The 26,011-nt window shown below is 37.8% G+C and overlaps 1 protein-coding gene across 1 annotated transcript in view; it reads left to right on the forward strand.

Annotated features, from left to right (window-relative positions):
* The window catches only part of LOC134543269 (uncharacterized protein DDB_G0290685-like), a 38,737-nt gene extending 15,802 nt beyond the window's left edge, over nucleotides 1-22,935 (forward strand). Inside the window, exons 2-5 of the mRNA XM_063388180.1 lie at nucleotides 16,913-17,515; nucleotides 17,584-18,631; nucleotides 21,716-21,908; nucleotides 22,889-22,935. Coding sequence (XP_063244250.1) covers nucleotides 16,913-17,515; nucleotides 17,584-18,631; nucleotides 21,716-21,908; nucleotides 22,889-22,935 — 1,891 coding nt within the window. The remainder of the gene's footprint in view (nucleotides 1-16,912; nucleotides 17,516-17,583; nucleotides 18,632-21,715; nucleotides 21,909-22,888) is intronic.
* The last annotated feature ends 3,076 nt before the right edge of the window (nucleotides 22,936-26,011 follow it).

Consider the following 26,011-nt stretch of genomic DNA (forward strand, 5'->3'; position numbering starts at 1 on the left):
AGATTTAGCATGCAACTGCAGGAACAGGCTAAACTTCAATTTATCCACAAAAATATGTATTACGATAGCTAGGTAGTAAAAAAAAATCCCGTTATCATCAGGTTTGGCTGGGGAAAAAAAAATATATCTCGCGCTTCTAGTGATTCGTCTTGTCTGTCTGCAGTGGTAGGTACATCTTCAGCAAGCCTCGGGGAGAGGTGCGAGTTATAACAAATGACTCGCCCCTTTTTTTCAGGGGGTGGGTGAAGATGTGGATAGGGAGTTCAAACACCACCCCCTTACCTTTCCTTTTCACCAGGCCAGATCCCAAAGGGTTTTTGGATTGGGGGGGGGGGGGGGGGAGGGTTGAGAGTGGCGCTCACAGCGGCGAAGCAAACAGACAAGAGGAAGGGACGGTCATCAGTTAACCCGGTCGCAAGTCCGCACAGGGCTATTTTTTTTTCGCCCCAAACTTTCCCCCCACCCCTCTAGCTCGTGAACAACCATCCCTCTTGTGTTGTGGGCCAAAGTGAAAGAAACCAACCCCCTCCCTTCCACACCACCGGCGGCGAAGCCCGCCGTGACCAGAGAAAAGGGTCGCGGCAGGAAATCCGACTCGTCGAGGCATCCCTCTATGTCAGGGAGCGGCTATCTTTTCAGCCCTTTCAACCCATTCCCCTAGTATTCCCCTTTATATCACTACGCGAGAACCATGCCAAGTTTTTTTAAAAAAAGTGGGCCCGTTAATTTGCACTTTGCTATCCATGCTCTTGCCTCAAAAAAAAATTATTTAACCGAGTTTGTCTCCGGGCCTCAACACCCCAGTTAGATTTTTTGATAATTTTCCTAGTTATAGTTGAAAATAAAATATTCAGGGTTATGATGTTAAATCCATAGAAGTATCCAAGAAATTTTTGGAAGAGAGGACCCTCTATTCCCTTTATGTCGAGGAATGACCCTATCGTCAGACATCAGTAAATAATTAATCTCTGAACATAGGCTAGGAGAATTTGGCTGATTCACTGTAGCAGAGTATACATAAAGTACTTATGTATATTGTTTATTTGAAAATTTTAATATAGTACTCTTGGGCCGTTTCAGACCATAATGAGCCAGAAATAATACCTAATAAAAAACAAGAATTTTCAATCCAGTAAAAAAAGTAAAAGGGTTTGACCACGGTATCGTCCAAAGAGCAAACCAAAATGTTTGATAATGGTATCGTTCAAAGAACAAACTAAAGTGTTTGACCATGGTATCGTCCAAAGAGCAAACCAAAGTGTTTGATCATGGTATCGTTCCAAGAGCAAACTAAAGTGTTTGATCATGGTATCATCTAAAGAACAAACTCTGTGAGTACGTATTGGTCAGTCGAGTCTAGTTTGGAGTAAAAAAACAACATGGAATGATCGTGGCTCGGACAAATAAACTTGTAACGATGCTGAAGGAGAATTTATCAGCTAAGCTTATTCGTGCTTAAATGAATTAAAAACTGGAGGTCGAAGAGAATTCCACAATTTTTGACAAACTTACATTGAAAACCATGGAAGATATGATGTTGAAATTAAATGTGGATTTATAGTGTTAATTAATAATAAACTACGATGGCATGGCTGCAAACACAAGGCAATCAGCTAGTCGCTTTTCTTAATGTTTATTTAGTTTCTTAAGACATGCCTGAAATACTGGCACTAATGACAATTTCTAGACAGTTCCATTAAATTCTGGTGCATGAAATGAAACAACACAAAGTGAAGCATATTACGTATTTATAAATTTAAAACAGGGATAAGTTATTAAAAGTTTTACCTTTGCCTGATTTCTTTCAAACATATTCTTGCGGGCTTTTAAAACAAGGACTTGGAAAATGCCACCTATATTTCCTTGGGTTTATTTTCATTCCTCATTTTAGTCTTTATTTTTCGTGTTCGGTCATATTGTAATTATTTCTCAAAGAAATTTAATTTTAATGAGTTCACCGAAGTTTCAGTCAACATTGGCCAAACCGCCCAGCCAACCAGAATGAAAGAAGCCGCTGTTTGGTAAACACCTAAAGAAATCCAGTAAATACTCATCTTACTAGCGAGAGCATTCAAAGACAAAAGAACCTCCAGGACCCTCAATAAGAGACTGCTACCCTGAACATGGCGACGGCGATGATGACCGAAACGCCGGTTAACCTTTCACCTTCGACACTGTTATAAACTACAAGCCGAACAAGCTCAGACATTTGCCGTGATAACGCGCTATCATTAGAATTAATAACTACGAGATTATGAAATAATATTGTACTGAACAACCATCGGCCAAGGAAAAAAAAATTGTTGGAGAAGGCCATAATATATTAATTTAATTCTAGAACGAATTGAGTTTATTTTTAATAAAACTGAATTGGACGGCCTTTTGCTATAATAAATCCACGTTTCCGTTGTTTTAGGAACCCATGCGTGGGTGCGCTATTAGCACAGGGTCGGAATTCCAATTTGGTTTGCTTGCACAAAACGCTACCAACACAAGGTGAAAACTGTGTAAACTAACTCGTTCCATTACTTTCGACGCTATTTCACCTATCCCCCCCTGGAGTCAATCGTCCAAAAAATGTTTGCTCCTCAGGAAATCCGAAGTAAACTCAATCTCCAAATAATAACGGAAAAATACATTTTTTTTGTTTGTTTCAGCCGAGAAATGTTAGCTTCCGACAAAGTTAAAAAAAACTTTTAAAAAAATCCTTGATTGGTTTTTACGTTAAAAAACAACGTTTTTTGTTTAATTCCGCTATTAGTTACGTTGCAGGTAATACGAAAACCTCGCTACACTTTTGAAGAAATATAAGGCTATGAAGAGGTAACATGTTTATTCAAAAGAAACAAATTGATTGCTAATTCTTTACCTCAGAAGCAAAATAACCTAAGTCAAAATTGGGTAACTTTGGAAAAGAGTAAAAAAACTGATATTTGAATTATAACTGTGTTTTCCATTATCTTCTGAATGCGCTTGGCCAGCAAGAAGGAACTAGTGATTTATTTCTTCCAGTTGGGGGACTTTTTCCAACAGGCACAGGTAACTAACTATACATACGTTTGTGTGGTTCAAATTAAGTGAAGGAAAATTTAAAAAAAAAATTAAATATAAATTGTTTATTTTACTAGAGTAAATAAAGAAACAATGCTTCAAGTATTTGTGAGAATTATTTCGTTTGATTATGTAGATAATATGGAAGGTTTCTGATATGGATCATTTTTGTTCTATTTTTCGTAAAACAGTTCGAGGTGTTGGAGCTATTGCCAGCTTTAGTTTGCGGGGCAGAATCCAACAGGATCACGTAAAGAATGCATGGATGGGAACATAGAACCTCTCCGAACCAAGGCAACAGGCTCTCTGGGTTGGCTGAGGAGTCCCAGAGACGTAATAGACTTGGTTAAGCGCCTCGTGATACTCGTAGGATGGGGTTTCCTTTGATTCAACCACAGGTCAGCAGTACGGTTGGAAGGAAGGATTTTTTTTTTTGGGTGGGGGGGGGGTGGATATTTGAGGGGCAAAGATGCTGGGATGGGTTGCCTCAACCTCTCGTTGTATCTTGTCCTGTAACACCTCGAAGTTGCGTTTAAATGACATATCCATTTCCCTACGGCTCTATGGAGCTCATGTTGATAGCAATAAAATACTCACGGGATCGCCCGACATTAAATCCAACTCTTTAAACTGTCGCAGCAGTTCTTCCGCTGAAGAACCTGTCAGCAATATCAATGAATATGTTTTTATTTTAAAAAAACCTAAGAGCCTAAATAACGTAACCAAACAATCTTCGAGAACATTCTTAGAAAGGGAAAAAAATCAGTAAACTAAAAACTATAAAATTCCGTCTTCCTAAAAAAAAATAAGCAAAATGATTTACTTTGTAAGTAAAATACTTATGTAATAAAAAATTGCATTTTTAATTGATTTGAAAGGAAAAATTTATAAAAAATGTTTTTACATAGCCACACACTACATAGTTAGCAATAAATACAAAATATTAATTATGTAAAGAATTAATGATTTAAAAAAAATAAGTTGACGGTTTTGTAATGAAATCTGAATTAACTTACCAAGGAAAGGTATCTTTTGTTGATTCGTCATGTATGGAATAATGGAATAAAACGTTTATAACAAACAATTTTTGACACGTTTGTTTGATTCGTCATTTTCAATATCTACTCAATAAAAATAATTTCAGAGAAATAAAAGTTGCACATATATGACTTTGATTTAGACATAAATTACACGATCAGCAAATTGTCTATAAATTAGCAAATCATTAAGAAATTCAATTTAAAAGGACTATTTTTATAAATCATATATATTAGTAATATTTTTATATTATTAATTATTGTCTTAAACATTTATCGTAGAACTAAATAAGTTCTCTGTATAAATTTAGACGTAAATAAAAATTAATATTTGACCAATTTGTTGTTAAATGTTATATTTTAATTAAAAATATTTTCCTGATTAAAATAGTTTTTGCTAAAATTTTGTAGTAATCCTCTCTACCTAGTTAAACTCTTCAATTATATTCTAGTTAATAACTCCTCACAATTTAAGGTTAGTCAGATGTACCCGTAGACAGCAACAGCAAATTCTAAGTAAACCTTTTAAAATCACAGTTACTTAGTATAAAAGCAGGCAAAACAGAGAAAAGACTAGAGGAATTAAATTTATGGAAACATTGCTTAAGACTTAATGGAAGCTACTAACCTAAACTATTGTATGGGAAATTCACTATACAAACGTGGGACATTACATGTAGTTTTGTCTTTTTTATAACAAAATTTAGGATAAATACTATGTATTTATGAAAAACTGCCTATACACTTGTATAGGTTAATAACTTCCATTACATTTTCTGGAACATTACAAAAAAAATCAGAAAGTAACAAAGCTTAAAATAACTCCTTGTTCATATTGCCATACATAAGTACGATTTAAATACAATCCGGAATACACCCGACAACGCGTATTCAAGCAAAATAGATTTATATTAAAATACATAATACATGTGTGTCATTACAGCAAGAGTTACCTGAGTTATGTTAGAGAGTGAATTTTGCTTGCTTCCATCTGGCATAAATTATCAGTTATTTTGCGTGATACTCAAATACCAAATGCACCACCCATCATGTTGGTCTGTTTTTGACTGACGTACATCAGATGGATATCAAGTTGAAAGGTTGGAGAAATGTGGGAGAGCAACTGTTCTTCCACTCGTAAACATTCTGTATCAGAAATACCGTGCTTTTCGAAATTTCCAAGTGATATTAAATCAAAATGTTTGTGCATAAATTGGTAGTATACAACTTTCTCGTGTGCATGTTCTGTGGTTCAAGGATTCGTTTCTTGATATTAATTATTAATTAGCAGTGGTTATTTGGAATGCGTTTCATGAAATTAATCATTAATTAGCAGTTGTCATTTTCTAAAGCAGGTGCTTGGAAAATTTTAAATTGTTTACAGTTTACAGAATAAACTATTATTATTATTATTATTATTAGGTACTAAGTATATATTTGAAAAACTGTCATTAATTGCTTGGGAAATTTTAAACTGTTTACAGTTGACAGAATAAACCATTATTATTAGGTACTAAGTATATATTTGTAAATCTTCCATTAATTTAAAACAAAGTTATTTGTATTGGTTTATGTTTCTAGACAACAAACGTTATGGCTTTTATTTTGTTTCGCTACAACTTCTTTTAAGGTTATTGTGCGTGAGAAATTAATTTTAAATGTACTCTGCTTCTTGGCGATTAAAATTTTTTGAGAATATATTTGTACATTTGGAACAGTTTGGTTTGAATATCTACTAATTGATATTTGCAGAAATTTTTGTGTTTAGCAATTTGGTGCCTTCAAATTAGGAAACTACTAGTACAGCTGTTTGGAGTGTCACGAAAATGCTTTAATAGTTGTATTGTAAGTATTTTGTTTGAAACATCTATTTTCAAAATGCTTATAGTGTAATATTAACAAAAATAATCTTACGTTTCTTAAGTCGATTAATGGCACGTTTTACAAAGTTTTCCCACAAAATTATTCTTTTTACAAGAGTTAAATTTCATTTTACACCACATAAGAATCAGGATAAGAGTACTAAACTTTACGTCTTACGGTGGTAGTAAATTTTTAATCTCAAAGATTACTTGGATGATAAATCGTAGACCTACGCCTAAAGAGACTGTCAAAACTTAACGTTATAATAGAGTAAGACAGCATACTTTAACTCAGTGGCTGAAAAGGCAAAAAAAAATAAGAGAAAACAAACGAACGCAGCAGATAGAATTCCCATGACGACACATTAGGAATGTTTCAGGTAAAAGTAAGTAGTTTTTTTAAGACAATTTTTTATAGCTGGTAAAGTAATATTAGAATTATAGGGTAACGGACGTGAGTAAGTAACGAAGTTAACGTAACGAATATTGCTCAATGTTTCGGGGTTTTAAAAAGGATTTTGAACTGAAACAGATTTATACTTTACAGACTGTTACAGATGGCAGAAGCAACGCTTGTTTTCGTATACTTTACAATACTTTTGTAAACCGTTACATATTATCTCGTAATTTTTCCATAATTTTGCATAATTTGTTGAAGATGTGGACGAACACTAATTAATATTTTTCAGCGCACATATTAGAGTACCCTAAAAATGTCTCATTCCTCTTACGTATGAAGATTCATTTCTAACGTGCATGACGGCTACACACCCATTTTTTTTTAAACTTAAGTTTAAATTTTTGTTAATGTTAAAATTTTATGTCATCCACCCGGCCTACCCATCCGTTTTAACGTTTGCGTTAAAAAATCTTTTAAAATTTTTTGGTATAGTGTGCTTGGACGTGGTTTCGCCTGGTGGGTAGGCCAGCCGCTGGTGTGGCATGCTGCTGCGTCGAGAGTTGCATACCACCCAGGCGCCCGCGTCAACCGGGGTGAACATTTTCCCCCTCCGCGTGCGTAGAACGTTTCACGCCACACACATTCAATTGCTACATGACGGCCTGAGTGCGTGCGAGGGTTGCCGAGTGGAGCTTCAACTACGGCGTGGTTCGAACCCATATTCCCCCCCTCCCTGTACCGTACCAACCCCCCTCGGTAGGTACGCGTGGGGGAGGGGGTTGGGAGAAGGAGTACGGGGGCTGGACCAGCTTGGGGATGGGGGGGGGGGAAGGGGAGAAGGGTGTCTGGTGGGAGTGAAAATAACGGCAGGCCATCAATCAGCACCGACACTCTTTTCCAAGAGGAGGAAGAGAGAAGGCGGAGGCAAAAAATAAAATAAAATACGCGCAGGGAAATTTTGTCACGGGAAGCGCGGTTGGAATACTTATCACACCGATTTCGAAGGACCATGTACGCCAAGGGATTCTAAATCTCTGATTCCTTTTCTATGAAATCATTCCCCCACCCCCTCAACCAGAAATCCATTCCCAGCTCTTTTTTTTTTCCTTTTTCAAGAGTTGTGGTAACTTTTTTTTTGCAGCGATCAGCAACCAAATACGAAAACTCTAAGATTTTTGTGAAAAATGTTAACTCAAATAAAATCAATTTTATTTCAAGATTTATAAGACATGACCATAGCTTGTAAAGTGGGTAGACCCTCGCTGTCAAAAATAAATCATGGTAGGCGGCTGATAGTTGAATGTAAATCAGCCTTTTACACGACAGCATTCCTCTAAGGTCTACAAGGGGTAGCCAGCATAATAGGCGAAACCCGTATGACTCAGTTCATTAACCCGTATGACTCAGTTAATTAACTTTATATATTTGACCAGATATTACTGTTCAATTCCCATACTTAATGACAGGATCATTTAATGATTATTGCAATGATGAATAATATTAAAAATCATATACCCCAACGCTGATGTACACTGGCTAACAAAGAAAACTTCAAGGACGAACTGCAAAGATGAATAAATAAACACACGGAGTACAAACCAACGTCAGCTAATGTCAATTTTTTTTACCTAGATAGCATAGAGAATAACATGAAAGGAATTAAGTTACAAAAAATTACAGCACAGACGAACACATTGGTTGACAACGAAGAGACGGTTGCAACAAGAACAACTATCATCTATATGAAATAGTTTTTTTGTAGAACATTTTAAATCGTTTTATTCGGAAAAAATTCATAAAATGTTCTTGGAAAATATATTTTAATAAAATTATTTCTATTTTTTTTGTTCAATAAGGTATTTTAAATAAGTTATATTCAGTAAAAATTATATATGTACTAAAATTACAGGATATATAGAAAGGATAATTCAAGGCATATATCAATAAATTTCTGATTGGCCGATCTTATAATCATGCAACTAGCAAGGACCACTTCAAATGTTTTAAAATGTATAAAATAGATATAAATTTAGATTTTTGCAAAAATTTGATCTAAAACAAGTGTACATAGTAACTGGGATAAATAAGGCGTATTTTCCCACCAAACGTAACTAAACAGAAAAACACAACATACTTTTCACTTTTTTTTTTTCCTTCTTTTCTTGTGTGACGCCATGTTCTTCTTTCACGCTGTTTTCGCGGCCACGCACAGACCCTCCATCAAAGAGGATACATTTCCCACGTCTTCCCTAACGCGACGTTGTTAGGCGGAGGCTAGCACACCACCCGTCAAGGAAGAGGAATGGAAGAGAAGAAGAAAAAAAAGTAAAAGGGTAACTCAATAACGAGTGGGCGAAGGAAAACGAAAACATAAGCGAATGAAGGGCCATATACAGCGTGCCAAAAAAAAACAAAACAAAAAAAAACCAACAGGTCACCGCCAGAGGGCGACTTCAGAAAACAGCTCGGGGGACGGACAACGTGTCGTGGAAAAGGACGATCCCTGGGCAGACATTGTCACAAACGTGCGCGACGTGTGTTGTTCTTCTGAAGGGAGGTAGAGAGAGAGAGAGAGAGTGAGTGAGAGAGATGAGTTAAGCTCGGTGCAGGGGTCACACGAGAACTCGCCGTAGGAGCTCCCTGTGCGTATAGGAACAACTCTGCCCCCCCCCCCCCCTTCCGGGTCTACAATGTATTACGCACCCCCACCTCACCCCCTACTTCAGCCACGTTGCTCGCCGTCCAAATGTTTTCGCAGGTCCGTGGCCTCGCACGAGTGCTCGCCAAACAAAACGCGCCCCCCCCCCCCAGCCTTCACCCCTCCTCACGAACACTTCTGGAACGAAACACGGTCCTGCACTCTCGACCACGACGAGCCCTTTCGACTCTGCCCCATTCGATCGTCGGTCGCCCGACCTCGGTCACCTTTTCGAACGGGCGCACGGGTCGATATCGAGAGACGAGACCTCTGGGGTGGGGGGTGGGGGATTAAATTCTAAGTTTCTCGCTTATTCCACCGCGAGCTTTCGATGTCGAAACCACCACACCCTGCTCGCTCGCCGGTCGGAACAAATCAGTTTTATCGACAAGTGTTTAAAATGCTGTTCTAAGTGCTCCATCGGTGCTAGGGTCCGTTCTCTCTGCAATGTTCGGGTCTAACGATTCCCCACCCCCTTCTCTTCTCCCCTCCCTCCGAGGCGATCCAATCGAACAACATGGAGAAACCAATGCGCTTGCTACAGCATATATTATTTATAACACAGTTAGCAAATGAAAGAATCATCCTGTCTTTTGTTCAGCAGGAAACAAAAGAAATTTAGGGTGAAGTTTCCCGCCGTATGCCGATTAATTGTTCTATGTATCCACATGTGTGCATTTATGGTCAGAGGAAAATAGTATTCGTCTTACGAAAAATCTTGTGCAGTTTACACAATGAACACCTTGCGCGGTTGAATGTAACACAATCGTTTAGTTATTATTTTTTTTTATGTCTGAATGGTGTTAAAGTTCGACAGTGATTTTACGGTTACTAGTAAAATTCTACATATAATAGTGCAACACTAAAATAATGGGCTTTTTAAAGTTAAATGTAAAATGGTTATAAAAAAATAAAAATAAACGCTTTTTTCTTCAAGCCTGCCCTGCGTTTTACATTTAATTATATATTATAGTAATGATATCTTAGTATTTGTGGATTTAGCTCAGTGGAGTCGACCTCCGTAGCTCAATCGGCAGCGCATCAGGTTACGGTGCGAGGGCTCTGGGTTCGAATTCCGGTTAAGACATGGATGTAAATTATGTTAATTTAATCGTCTGCTTTGGCGCCTACCCATACACCATTAACTACAACAACCACGATTACACAACTAGAGACTATATAAAAATATTACAACATTAACGGGGGATAGTTGTCCCACTGTTAACTGTCAAACCTGTCCGTATGTCATTCATTAAAAAAAAGTTGTTAAGCTGACTGCATTGCAAGCTAAATTTCTGCGTGAAGCAGTTTTGGGTTCGGCTCTCTAACAAACTGAATTTTTTTTTTCCAAAATGAGTTAGTATTAATTTTAATTCACAAAATTAAAACAAAAAAATAATTGCATGGGTTTTTATTACATTAGACTATAGACTAAATCTCCTAGAATTATCAGTGAAATCTTTTGTAATCTCGCCGCCGATTCATCATATTGCCATCCGGGGCAGTAAGCGTGGGCGAGGCCAGAAACCGAAGTTTTCCATAACTCGCTAAGTGCATAGTAATTCAGGTTCACCCCACGGTAATCTCGCATGACAAAATAAACATTTTTATCTTAATCGTTTGAATAAATATTAAGTCTTTTGAGCTAAGTTTAGAACATGAATTAAAAGTATTAAAAATATAAGTCTTGATACTATTAACTATGCCTTCCTGGGATACAGGACACCTTGTACCGAAGACCAGCGTACATCCAACTGAGCTACAAAGGAGATCGGCTTCACTTTTATTTTAATCCTTACTCGGAAATTACATAGTATAAAACTTCAGACAAAACCTTCTTTTTTTTTTTTTTTTACTCACTGAACTTTCCCTCTATTCTTCATCAATCCAGCAAAATACAAAGGTTCTTTTACAAATGCACCTCTGTATTTTCCTCGGAAAATCACTGATATATGTATGTATCAGTGATATATATATGTGTGTGTGTGTGTATATATATATATATATATATATATATATATACACATACATATATATCTTAAAGCCGGACATTTCACGAACGAACGAAATTCGAAGAAACGTGTTTTTATTTCAACTGAAGTTTAATAAAGCGTCGTGAAAAGCAGACTGTGATAGTTATTGGCGTTTTGGCAAGTGATGCGCGCACAGTACATCACGAGAAGGTAACATCGCATTCAAAGTACCTGAATTCCAGGAACGCAAATGGTATTTACAAAGGAAAGTATATAAATATCATGAATTTTTTTTTGTAGCTGAAAGGAAAGTGCAACCATCTCGTCCAGTAGTAAGATCAAAGATAAAAAAAAGTCTCGGATTCGACCCCTTACAGCCGTCCCGAGAATTTTCCGCGTGGAATTGTTTTCTTTCCAAGGTGCAGGAGACTATTTGGGGAAGAATAAGCGTAGCTTGCACAGTAAAATTAAAACATTTACTCAAAATTAATTAAAGTAAGCCATTTAATTGGGGATAATAAATCCGAACTAAGTCACATAAATTTCCTATTTTTATTTTGTAATTTATTGTTGCTATAAGAAAATTCTGACAACGCAAAACCGTCAATTATTATTTTCTGTATTTTAATAAGTTTTCTTCTAAATAACACTTCTTAAGGATTGAAAGTTTACGGAAATATTTTAATTCGTTTGCCAATCTGATATTGGTATGTCGAGGAGAATTTAAGTCGAAAAAATTATAACAGTGTTTAAATCAGGATAATATTTGACACTTTGACGGTTTCTACTTTCACAATGTAAATAAATGTGATTCTAATTATTTATTTCTACACTTGTGATTTAAACTTATTTAAATATTTGGTCGCCATTCTAAACATATATGAGATGTTTATTAATATGTATTATAATATTTACGGTGTTATAAATATTAACTGTGAGTCTAGTATTGTCATTAAATGATTCTTCTAACTTAGTTTGTGATTTTAATGACAGATTCAAGATTGCTTTCAGGTCGAGACAAGAAATTTCACTTAAGTCTGTAATTTTAATATAATCTAGTATTTGAGAATACTAAATAACTGATGTAAAGCCAAAATAAACTATTTTAGTATTATGAAATTTATGTTTTATTATCCAATGAACTATCCAATGAATTATCCAATGAACTGCTAACTACATGAATTAGCACAATAATTAAAATTACCTTGTTTCAACACCTAACCTATTTATTTCCCAATTGGTTATCCCAGTTATTTATTTATTGTTAACATAGAGCTATGTCATCTGAAACCTCATAAGTTTCAAGACTTTGAATGAAATGTTTTATCGCAAATTTATATGTTCAAACACATAAAATTTTAACAACACAAGATTAAAATTAAAATAATCAACAGGGTCTAGCAAAACAGGGGTCATCTGTTTTCCTAGGGTACCTCTGGACAATGCTAAACAGTGAATTCATAAATCTAAAGATAAGGGAAAGCTCTGAATTTATCCAAATGAAATTATTATAATGACGAAACCAATTGGAAAACTGTTAATGGACTACACACACATTCTCAATAGTATCAACACAGTACATACCAGTTTCTGCTAACATTAATTATTTTTAGAGTCTTTCAACAGATCGGTAGGTCTTAATGTTCCATCAAATCGACGATCGTTCTTTAAATACCCACCCAATAGATCTGCAACGAAGCTTGATAGTTCGGGACGTAGAAGTAGACAGAAAACTGTAGTATTCGCCGAACAGCGACTGTTTCAATCAGTTGGAACGTGGGATTATTCTCGGAGGTAGCAGACAAGACGAAACATCCATGGATGTACTCGATGTAGTAATAGCTTTGTGTGATGTAAAATTATTGTCCTGTAGTCGATTCCATCTGCGTTACGCAAGTCAAGATGAGTTTGTTCCCCTAAGAATTTTGTAGATTATTCATATCGAAGTTTAGGCCTTTTATTATGATTTAGCCTACTCGTAATTTAATACGATGAAATCAATGTCCACATAGAACGTAGTTAACTTAGTGACGATTGAATAATATTTCAATACCTTCTTCAGGAGATCTCACCAAAGTAACGCATCATGAATAAAATTATTCTTAAAATATAAAACTCAATATAGGTAATTCGAAATAACGTTTTCCAAAACTTGGAAATCGTAGACACAAGACTGATATTCGTGAAGGTTCAAACTAGACTAAACTACTAAACAAACGCTCTCGAAAAAATAAAACTCTTCCTGGTATGTAGTGGCTAATCAACACAGCTCTTAAAATGTTAGCATGTAATCACAACTTATTTTATTGGAAAGTTATATACCAAAATTCACTTTCACACAGTATCAAAATCATACCTGAATAAAATCTGTGCTACTATAAGTAGTACAATGCTGATATTATTAAGTCATTAAATAAAAATTCACAAAATATAAAATCACAAATTACAAAGGATACTTTTAATTGGATAGTAAACAAAAACTTCAAAACTTGAAAATCAAATGGGAAGCATATGATGCACATTGTATATTGCACAGACCCGAATACTCACGTTGGCAAGCCTATGAAGTATCCAATTAAGTAGTTAATTAAACAGTAATGAAACAAAAACGTAGAGGTTACACTTGGGATTGCAAAGAGTAATTTGGAAAATATGTTAAAATATTGAATTAGCAATTCCTTTATTAATTAAAGAATAATAATCCTTATAACACACATACACAGATATAAACATATGTATGATGATCGGCACATTTTTTTCATTGAAATTATTTCAGTAGTATTGTCTTTTTTTTCCTTACTTCCCTCATTTTCGAGATTATTGAAGAAAAAACTACCAGAATTTATGCTGCGTATGTGTGCGGAAATAAAACTGATATTCTGGCGACTGTTACTGTCTTGGGGCTATAAGCTAGAAACCTAAATCGCGAGGAAATAATCCTTATTTCGTAAAAGAGGAGAAACAAAATTCACGTTGTAGCACTGCACGCAAGCAGAATTTTTTTGTATGTGTGGAGAAAATGAGCCCACGCAACTACAAACAAGTCTCCGTGGATGTAATCTCACCAGAAATATTCCGTGAACCGTGGCCATCATAAAGCTGTGAATAGCGGTGTTTTTCTTCCCCTTTCGTAATATTGTGCATTACCCAAAGGGGCCAAGCCAGAAGAAAATGACTAATATTTCTGACTCGGAATAGTGGCGGGAAGTATAAAAAAAGAAGTGAACAAACGTGCAAACTTTTGTTTATTTTACAATAATATATATTTTTTAATTAAGTGCATTTATAATTTTAACAACAAAATTCCTAGTAATTTTATTGGTTGCACGAGTACTTAATTAATAATTAACATGAAACGGAGTGTGAACCAAATTTCTGTCGTTGATTGCATAAAGTAACTTAAATTTACTTAACGATTATAATAATATCTTAAAATATTTCTGTCGTTACCTATAGTACATAATGTATGATTTTTTATCGAGAGACTCGCGTAAATATCCTAACGGTGGTTTTATTAATTACTAATATCAACGTGACTAATAAATAATTACACTTAAAAATGTCCGATCATCAATCACTGGCCCATAAAAATGTTTACTCGCCAAGTCACTCAATGTCTGTCAAGTTCCTCAGTTCACATTCCTCACTGGAGATCGGCTCAACAGTGGTTCGCCCCTTACCTCGCGCCACTCGGATGCACTCTCTCGATACCGTCGCACCACTCTCGAGGGGGTCTCTCACCCTCTTCGCTGATGTCGCACTTTCCTTCACTCGCGGAACTCTCCCAACTCGCTTGGAACTGTCGCGGCATTCTTGCGGCACTGCTGCGAAGGCCAGCGTCACTGCTTAAATACCCGTGGTGCTCTTCTCGAACCGACGAGAGCGGCAGTGACGTGTCGCGTCATCCCGGGCCGAGCTGACGCCAGAAAAGTCCAGAAAGGCGGCTCCCATTCAAGCCACTCCGCGCGGCGGCCCGCGGAATTTCCAAGGCCGTTCAGCGATAGATAACAGCGCTGAAGCAGGATCTTGCTAGCGGCGCGGAGGGGGGAGGGGGGTAGAGACGACCCTTGTAATCCGACCAGGCACGTGTGGCATGCCTCACGTCAGTGTACAGCACGTGACACGGTGCGTAACTCCAGTGGCCGTGCTTGACTGACAGCCAGCTCCGAACCTGGCACCTTGGTCTCGTCTCTCGCGTTCGTAAAAATTTATTACAGAGTGTACAGGATTTTGGACGTCGCATATTCGTGTTTCGAGACATTTCCTGCATACATTTCAGTGTCGTGACCGGTTGGTAAATTTTTTTTTTTTTAACCATGCAACGTTTTATTTCCCACACTCTAAATTAGGAATATTTTGAATCGCTCCAAATCAGAGGAATTTGACTACAAGCTGGTTTCAAAATCGTTACTTGAATAGTTTATTCTTAAAGTATGTTTCATAGAAAATATATAACACTCAGCTCAGCAATAATTTTCAATGATTTTACAGTCCATTTCAGTCTTCAAAGCCAGTTTTTTTTATAGTATTAGTGGTCAAATTTCAATTTTCTCGTATCCGAAATTAGAATTAGAATCACAAAAAGTACTTAGAATCCACCCATCGAATCCAACTCTTGGTCTCTATAGTAAAAAAATATAATAATTTAACAAGAAATAATAAATATTAAGCATGGTGGTTAAAAACTCCACCCTTAATATTTTAGTTTCACTATTTAAGTTAACCCTATGAGTATGCCTACATGTGGTAATTTTATTTACTTACATAGGAACAGGGAACGATAATATTACGAAAGAAGAAAAATATATTCAACTAATAAACTTCAGGAATGTTAGTGTAGAGGTTTTGAATTTACCACATTTCCTCCAATATTTATTGTATTGATTTTTCATGGATACTCGAATATTTCAAACACTAAGATTTGTCGTTATTTGAGAGGTTTGAAGATTCAAACGACTCATCTATAATTTATAGTGAAATTTAATAAATAATATAGTAATAAATGTATATATTTACCAGCCAGCAAAAATTCCTTAATATAATTTTCTGTTACTTTCATTTCACTGAAACCAATCAAAGTTTTATCTTTATGGTGCAATGCTATTGGTAGCCTAAACAGTATAAAAGTTACTAGGTGTTCTTCCCTTGAAAAAAATTTTGATCGGGTAGTTGAGGTTTTGAGCTTTTATCACTCACTGAGTAGGAGAAATCTTCCCCTGATCTTCCTGTTTAAATAAAAATTATTTATTGACATACGGTCAGTCCCGAACATATACAAAGTTCGCATTTCGCTCGTGTAACTTCATCGTCCAATCGCAAAAAAAAAAAAAAAAAAAAAAAAAAAACATACACTTTCGCAATTTTAGAGCATTTTAAAATTTTCTGATCCAAATATTTCAGTTACGAACACTTAGACTGGAGAAATCCTACCTCCTGGGAAAAAAAAATGAATAAGGAAGAGATATTTTATATATTTTAATAAGTTTTATTTTTGTAACTGAACTGATATTAGCAAACTTTCCATTTCAGATATGATCACCAAAACAATAAATATAATTATTTGTAGAATTGGATTTACATAAAACATATTACGTGAAATACCTTTTACTTTTATAAAAAATAATAATCCTAATATGCGCGAAAGAATGTCTGACTCGGGATCAGTGAAGGTGTGTCTGATCCGTGTTGTCCCTGTTCAGTAACGGGAAATGGAAGGGTTTCGCCCTATTCTGCGAAGTACCAGGGCACTCCGACGTGCGTTAATTAATTCAAGAATCACAGGGCACGCCTCCACACGCGAAAGGGTGCGCCGGCCATTTGCGAAATTAATGCCCCGCCCTGCCTCACGCACTCCGCCGCCAATTCTGTCTCAACCCCTCGGACGAGAACAGCAACCCCTCGGGCGAGAACAGCAACCCCTCGGGCGAGAACAGCAACCACTCGGGCGAGAACAGCAACCTCTCGGGCGAGAACAGCAACCACTCGGGCGAGAACAACAAACACTCGGGCGAGAACAACAAACACTCGGGCGAGAACAGCAACCTCTCGGACGAGTACAGCAACCTCTCGGGCGAGAACAGCAACCACTCGGACGAGTACAGCAACCTCTCGGGCGAGAACAGCAACCTCTCGGGCGAGAACAGCAACCTCTCGGGCGAGAACAGCAACCTCTCGGGCGAGAACAGCAACCTCTCGGGCGAGAACAGCAACCACTCGGACGAGTACAGCAACCCCTCGGGCGAGAACAGCAACCTCTCGGGCGAGAACAGCAACCTCTCGGGCGAGAACAGCAACCACTCGGGCGAGAACAGCAACCCCTCGGGCGAGAACAGCAACCCCTCGGGCGAGAACAGCAACCCCTCGGGCGAGAACAGCAACCTCTCGGGCGATAACAGCAACCACTCAGGCGAGAACATCAACCCCTCGGGCGAGAACATCAACCCCTCGGGCGAGAACAACAAACACTCGGGCGAGAACAGCAACCTCTCGGACAAGTACAGCAACCCCTCGGCGAGAACAACAACCACTCGGGCGAGAACAACAAACACTCGGGCGATAACAGCAACATCTCGGACGAGTACAGCAACACCTCGGGCGAGAACAGCAAACACTCGGGCGAGAACAGCAAACACTCGGGCGAGAACAGCAACCACTCGGGCGAGAACAGCAACCACTCGGGCGAGAACAGCAACCACTCGGGCGAGAACATAAACCTCTCGGGCGAGAGCAGCAACCTCTCGGGCGAGAACAGCAACCACTCGGACGAGTACAGCAACCCCTCGGGCGAGAACAGCAACCTCTCGGGCGAGAACAGCAAACACTCAGGCGAGAACAGCAACCACTCGGGCGAGAACAGCAACCACTCGGGTGAGAACAGCAACCACTCGGGCGAGAACAGCAAACACTCAGGCGAGAACAGCAACCCCTCGGACGAGTACAGCAACCCCTCGGGCGAGAACAGCAACCGCTCGGGCGAGAACATAAACCTCTCGGGCGAGAGCAGTAACCTCTCGGGCGAGAACAGCAACCACTCGGACGAGTACAGCAACCCCTCGGGCGAGAACAGCAACCTCTCGGGCGAGAACAGCAACCACTCGGGCGAGAACAACAAACACTCAGGCGAGAACAACAAACACTCGGGCGAGAACAGCAACCTCTCGGACGAGTACAGCAACCCCTCAGGCGAGAACAACAACCACTCGGGCGAGAACAACAACCACTCGGGCGAGAACAGCAACCTCTCGGACGAGTACAGCAACCCCTCGGGCGAGAACAACAACCACTCGGGCGAGAACATCAAACACTCGGGCGAGAACAGCAACCTCTCGGACGAGTACAGCAACCCCTCGAGCGAGAACAGCAGCCTATCGGACGAGAACATAAACCTCTCGGGCGAGTGCAGCAACCTCTCGGACGAGAACAGCAACCACTCGGGCGAGAACAGCATACACTTAGGCGAGAACAGCAACCGCTCGGGCGAAAAAAAAAAGCCACTTGGACGGGAACAGCAACCACTCGGGCTAGAACAGCAACCACTCGGGAGAAAACAACCGCGCTCGGGTGAGAACAGCAAACCCTCGGGAGAGAACAGCAACCACTCGGGCGAGAACGTTTTAGATAATTTTTTATTACATTTATAATTACCCGATACTTAATAAGGCAGTTTGGTTTGTTTTAGTCCTTTAACCCCTATATATTTCACCCTTAAAAGCAATGGTAGCTTGTATCAAAAATTGTTTTAGATACAAATTATAAGACTTACAACAAAGAATTCGAAAGGAATCTATTGTGTAACTACTAAGGGAGTTATGCATTTGTTGTCTTCCGATCCTCGTTTTTTCCATCTCTTGGAGTTGACGATGGTTTTGGGTCTATGGAACATGAAACGTAAAACTAAATAAAACTTTTTCGGAAGTCGCACCTTTTTAACGGCTACCATAGATAGTATTTATTCGAAATATACCTAAAAGAATTTTAGAGTTGTTAAATATATTATAAATTAAAATTAATTTATGTGATTGACATTTTTTTAAAAATTAGGAATAAACGTGATTATGAATTTACGTGACTCCCAATTAACGAAAAAAAGATAAGAGAATCAAAATCCTTTTTTTTATTAAAACCACGTCCAGGTTGTCTTTTCAAAACAATATCGGAAATGAAGTTAAATTATGTTTTCATAATCACTTAGGTGTATTTTAGATTGTCAATGTATGGTTATTAATAAAGGTGTTCAAGATTACACTTAAAAAATTTTACGAAAAAATAATTCACCCATGGATAGAGAATTTGTAGGTTAATTCAGTTCCGTTACCTAACTTCACCGACGCTGATTAATTTCAAAGATACTTTTGAAAACGAGAGGAAAGAGAAACGTGAATAACATATCTCGGGGAGAAAAAAAAAGTTTCGTGGAACGTAGAGTATTTTTAATTTTTATTTTTATACTGAATAATAACTGGTGTTCCTTCCCCGGTCCGCTTTGAGAGCGCGTTTCCGCGCGATCTTTTACTGTCCGATACACGCCCGGGCACAGGCCATGTCGGCCGGTTCGCGAGGTTAACCTACGCCCGGCGACCAGGCTCGTCAGCGCCGGGCCGTTATTGGCCCTCGTCTGCGCCCGCATAAACGCGCCGTAAAAAGGGTCTACTCCCGGGCCTCGACGGGCGCAGTCAGTCTACTGCCCGCGTTCCGCTTCTGCCTTGCCGTCGTAGAAACTTTACAGGTTTCTCGGCGCCGCGTGTACAGCATGGGCCCTCCGCGACACAGACTTGGAAAAAAAAAAGAGAGAGAGAGAGGAAGAAAATAAAACTATGAAGTTGACCACGCCGGGATTGTGTCTCGTTTCAAGCCGAAACGCAACTTTATATAAGTTTTGGTGGTGATGTCTTCTGTCCACTCTCTCTCTCTCTCTCTCTCTCTCACACACACAGACACACAGAAGGCGCAAGAATTAGGTCTTCAAAAAAAGTTTGTATAGTTCATTACGTCTCGTTCTCAGCAATAGTATTACGGACCAGCATATGTAACAACTACAGTTCAGAGATATGTCTGGGTAGGCTGTATTTTCAACTACAGGGAGTTTGTTTCATGAATTATCGGTGATTTTAATTATCTTTGAATGTGTCTTTTAAAATAAATTGTCTATTTTTTTTTTGAGAATGTTAGTTTTTCAGCTTACGCAGTCCCTCGATACTTGTAAGGGGTTATACATACTGGTATATAGGTACCTAGGAACTTTACCTAGTTTGAGCAATGTTGTTTTAGATAGACGAGCTACGAATGGTTTGTTAACAACCCCCCTGCCCCTTCAAAATACGATCGCGACAATATCATTCTTGCAATATTACAAACTATTCCTTGGCAACCGGTTTCCATAGGAATCTTTTGATAAATAAAGAAAAAAAAATCTGTGTAGACAATGAACATCTTTTATGAAGTGACGAGTTGTAAGAACTTAAAAAAATACATTAAGTGTACAAAATTTTTAACGTTTTAAAAATTAAAAATTTCAAAAGTTACAACCCAAATGTGTCCATTTGTCAAAGATTTTAAAAATATATGTTGTCAAACAGAGAATTTAACTTTCCTTCGTATTGTGCAAGCGAACGTATTGCAGCCTCAGTACACATATAATTAGAATTTTTGTACATTGTAGTGAAAAATGGGCAAAACACAAAAAGTGAAATATATACAGAACGAAGAATTAAAAAATAACAAACACAGTTTTGATGCTTTTTAACTGTACAGTTGAGTATTAGATTTTGGCCAATAGGAACTGGGAACAAGATACAGTTGTAGTGAGCTCTCGGGAGCACCGGCGAAGAGCGGCCTCAGGACATCTGTATCTAGGCTGAGGAATCAATAATTTCACCAAACTAGTTTTTGTTAAAAAAAAAAGGGAGGTTGTAGGGGGGTAATTTACAGTTTGTTCCGAGATAAAAAGCGAATGCATCAAAGCGGACTCCAAAAGCGTTTGAGAGGAGTATACGGTGAAGAGAGACGAATAGACAATGATACAAGCTAGGCAGAAGGGTTGATTCATCCCATTACAAAATCCCCGAGCTAGGAAATGTGATTACCGCAGCTGCTATCGGAAAAGAGCCTGGCGTGGAGAGAGGAATGGGCAGCAGGTATGCGTGACGGCATTGCATCGGGAGGTAGACCCCACGCACGCCGAACACAATTTTCGAAGCTTTACAAAGTTAAACCGTCGAGAGAGAGAGAGAGAAAGAGCGAGAAATCTGCCTCGATTGACGTGCGGGGAGAAGGTAATGTTATCCGGTGAAGAAGTGTCAGTCAGTGTCCGAACACAGGGTGTTTCGGAACACCTGCGCCCTCGGGGTGGGATTTGCTCATCATTGTCACTATGCAGCAATCAGTAGACGTTACAGGCCGGAAATTTTAAAACTCCCGTGCGGGGCTGGAACAACATCGACACGCTCTCCCTAGAGCCACAGGGAAAATAGTTAACGCCATTTCTCATCGCAGCTCGGACGTGTTTGAAGAGGAACTACGATGAGAGGCTGACGCATACCCATCCCAGCATCACTGACACCCACCCCCGTTTAACCTAGTTCAGCTAACTCAGAGGAACTTCCCCGTCTTAACCGTATCAACAGATCTGTCATACCTCAAGACAAACGAAAGAGAGCCTGATGTGATCTGGCCGAAGAGCGTCCGACTTCTACTAGCACCGGAGATGTTTCGACGCGCACTGCGTCCACCCATCGTCAGAGAGGGGACTCATTCAGGACGTTCCTTCAGCGATCAGAGCCACCACGCCGAGCGACCCGTGTCGGCAGAGCGAGCCTCAGCGGCATCTCCCAACACCAACAAGGGTCATCACGCACTGCTGCCTGGATTTGACATGGCCCTTGCGGGCTTGTACGCTGTTAGAAAAAATCCTGTAAATTATTTACGGACTTTTTAAACGAAGAAATTCCCTGAAATAAATCGAAGATATCTTCATGAATTCCAGATAGCTGAATCTTCGTCAAAACTACGCGGTATTCCAACTTCCTAGTTCCGTGTCCTTCTGTAAACAGGGTAAACAGGCAAGTGCAATGAAGAAGAGTGCTCTTTTCGTTGACTTATACCAAGATTATTCTTGTGGATTCGTGAAAAACTCATGTTTTATCATTTTAGCAAACCTTATTGTTATTGACTTACGAATTATATATTTAAATTGAAGAGTTTAAACCATAGGTTGCATACGAACGGTTATTCTAAAATTGCATACCATACGATTTCATGCCTTCAGTACATTCCAAGATTACATAAATATTTGCTTTTAAGTTCCTTTAACTGGTAAAAAGGAATTGAAAGGTTATTAATACATTTTATAAACATATAAATTTGGTTATATTAAATATGTGAAAAAAAAACATCATTAGAAAAACACTAAATCATAAAAGAAAAATAATTTAGGATAATATCCTCTTACCGGAGCAAGATAATTATTTCGTTGAGGGTTTATCAACGGCACAGAGAGATATCAGTAAGAAGACCAAAAGTCATTTGACCGAAATGTCGGTCTAGTGCCTGTCAGCCTAGTGCTTTTCGACTGTCTTTTGGTCTAGTGCATTTCGATTAAATGACTTTCGGTCTAGTGCCTCTAGATCAAACGAATTTTCGGAAAAATGACTTTCAGCCTACTGCCGTGCCACCGCACAGAGCGATTCAGGTAAACTGTGGGCCCAATTCATGGGTATCGCAAGGGTAAACATATTTGAATTCTTTTATTTCCAATTTTTTTTTCACTGAAACGCTTCATTTGTGTAGTTTAACCTGGAAACAAAAAAAAATGTAACGTATTTGCAATTTGAAGTCTGCCCTGTACTAATTGAATGCGATATTTTTGCTAGGTAGCTACACTGCAGACTTCTTGCCGGAGCTGGGTTCAGTGATGTAGGCTTCGACGTGGTTACCAGGATGCGTAACGAGGTAAGCGTTTAAAATCTCTTTAGCGCTTACGGCGCAGGAGGCCCGTAAACCAAAACACTCGCGCGTGTTTTGCGCTGATACGTGTTGAAAAGCTTTAACATCATCAGGCGTGAGGCTTTGCGAGGTACAGTATTCACCACCACAGGAAACAGTAATTTGCAAAACTTATAAAAAATAAAATTACACAAACTCTAGGTAAAAATAGTAAGTATCAATGGATACATAATGAACAAATGTTTTGTTTTTGATCTACACTTCACTTTTTTTCAATTCGAAAATGTAATAAATATTGCGGATTTTCCTTCTAGATCACGTTGAAAAATACGTAAACATGTGTTTATTTGACCTCTATTACCTAATGAGACCAGAAAAATTCACGAAATAATTTCGCGATAGGCTAAAATAAAAAAAAAATGTATGTCTCTGTGCCCCTTTAATGGCTGGACCAAAATTTGTTTTATGGAGAACTATGAACCAATGAGAAACACTAAACCAAGAAAATGCCGAATTACTGACAACCTAAGTTCAGACGTCTCACAATTCAGCAGCCAATGAACAAGTGACATTTGCCCGAGTATGCAAACTGTGAAGTCTATCTTAGAGGTCAATGAACCCACGATATTTTCCGGTCTCTACCTTTTATATAAATATTTTTTTTTCTATTTTATCTTGTTTGGGTAGAGATCACCATGGTGTGATGTAAAAAAATTTAAAACGTAACTTCAAAATAGGATAGTTAAGACCTTACGAGTAGTTATAACTCACTTGCTTACTGTTCACTTTCCAAGAAATGGTACAAAATGTATTATTAGCAATGTAAAAGTGTTTATATTGGTTTCCTGCTCGGAATTTTCAACAACTCAGCTATTTTAGTTTTTTAAGCATAATTCAATCAAGCACTGGATCACAGAAAATACAGCACTAACAAAATCCAGCTTGTGTGAGTGCTATTAGTCTAATTTATGTATACGTGTGGTATTTTCTACTATACACGTTGTTCTATAATGATAAAAACTATTATTATTTATTTTAAATGCTTTATGTATTAAAATGCAATAAATATTTATGTAAGATAAAGTAATAATTAAATTAAAATAAACCAATTCAATATAAAAATTGAATAAATGAAAATTAATATAAATACGTTTACTTACTACAAAATTAGAGAAATCACATCGTTAGTTAAAATATCCATCCATGGATCGATAAATTCTGTCTCTAATGTTTCTTATATTGACAAACATTTACTTAGAGTTTATTATAAAAATGGTATAACTCGCCTCGTATTGATTGGTAGATTATTTAAACAATTTTATGATATTACTTAGTTTCTGGAGCAAGTGCTGTATTACAACGAATCTAACCTTTCATTTTTCCTTACGCATCGCGAAGCACATGAAACTAATGAGGGTCCTAACGTAGAAAGAAGAAAATTTGTGTTTCTACTTCATATTGAGAACTACTTATCGTCGAGAACTTGTCGAGAACTATGAGTTTCTATGAGTTAAACGGTCGTCCTCCACTTACCTACTAAAGTTTCATATTGAATGGAAAGAAAACATGCATTATCTGTATCTAAAACAAAAAAAAATCAATTAGTAAATCATAAAACTTTTGACCAGAATCTTCTTAAGCTAGTAAATTAATTTTGTTGAGTTATTCAGAAACGTTCCATCATTACAATGCCTAATTACACGGTATTTTCTAATTTTAATATTTCAAGCATTCAGCTTAAAAAAACGTAGAATTTCACGCCTACAGTTACATATATTGGAACCACCTCGCGCTTAGTTCATCTTTAAAAAACATGTCAAGTCCCAAGACCTGTGATCTCAATCACACAACTGATGGTAGTGATTTTCACAAACATGGGGATTTGACTGGCCTTTGAAAATTGTTGGTTTGAATGGAACGTTAATGAAATAATTAAATGCCTTTTTTTTCCAAATCTAGAAACAATTCATGTCAAAAAAATAGATATATAAAAATAACCTATTGGGGGGGGGGGGGGTGACTCGTTTTGGTAAAATCAATGCAGTAATTATAACGGCGGTTGTTTATTGACGTGGAAAAGGGTGGGGGCAGTATGATTGGAAAAGTTAAATTACATTCGGCACATAAATCATACGGGCTGCACCATTCTGCGAATATCAATTCCTAAGAGGATACCGCACCAACGTCTGCCTCTCACCTCGCGAATCTTTCTTGCTACACAAGTTTCTCTTCTTCCCCGTGTTTGTGATTACACTTTCATCGCTGCCCTCTTTTCTCCGCGGAGGGAACAAGGGCCGTGTCTCATTATTGTAGAATCATTAGGAAACTGTTCTGAAAACTTCTGAAATCAAAACTCTGTCTCTCTCGTTCGTTTCGCTTGCCTTCTCTGTGACGAAATTCGAATGGTCTTCAAATAAGAGCTTTTGGAGTTCGAAATATCGGTGTGAGTTGTGATGAGGTTCTTAACCTTTTGTGATCCTTTTGTATTTGGCTCTTTGTTTGCATTTTTTTTTGCTGAGATCTTGTAGCCATTGATCAGAATATAATAAGTTTTTAAAAATAAGATTGATGCAAATCCACTTCCTTGGGCTCTGTAAAAATGTATTTCAAGATGTAAATAAATTTTCAAGTAATATATATTTATAAATGAATAAATTTATAAAACGTTTCGTGAGACTGTTTGATTGTAGAACGTTGCAGGTAAATATTTAAATGAGATTTCTTGGTTAAAACCTCATTATTATCATTCAAAATTAAAAATGACAATATAATTACGATAGACTTAGTATAAAATACTATACAGTTACGTTAAGTTCCTATTGAATTTTTTTGCATCAAGCTAGGTATTATTTACTGAAATACAAGAAAACATGTGGAATTAGTTTGAACTTTTACAAATTTAAAACTAGAATTAATTTAAAAAACACGTTAATAATATATTCTGAGAGGCATATAAAATAACCAAAACATCGGAAACCAACCAAAAATTTCATTCTTCACTACTTACTGAATGTATTTCAAAATAATGTAAGCAATCGAAAGGTATTACC

Source organism: Bacillus rossius, assembly GCF_032445375.1.
Source record: "Bacillus rossius redtenbacheri isolate Brsri chromosome 9 unlocalized genomic scaffold, Brsri_v3 Brsri_v3_scf9_2, whole genome shotgun sequence".
NCBI lineage: Eukaryota > Metazoa > Arthropoda > Insecta > Phasmatodea > Bacillidae > Bacillus > Bacillus rossius.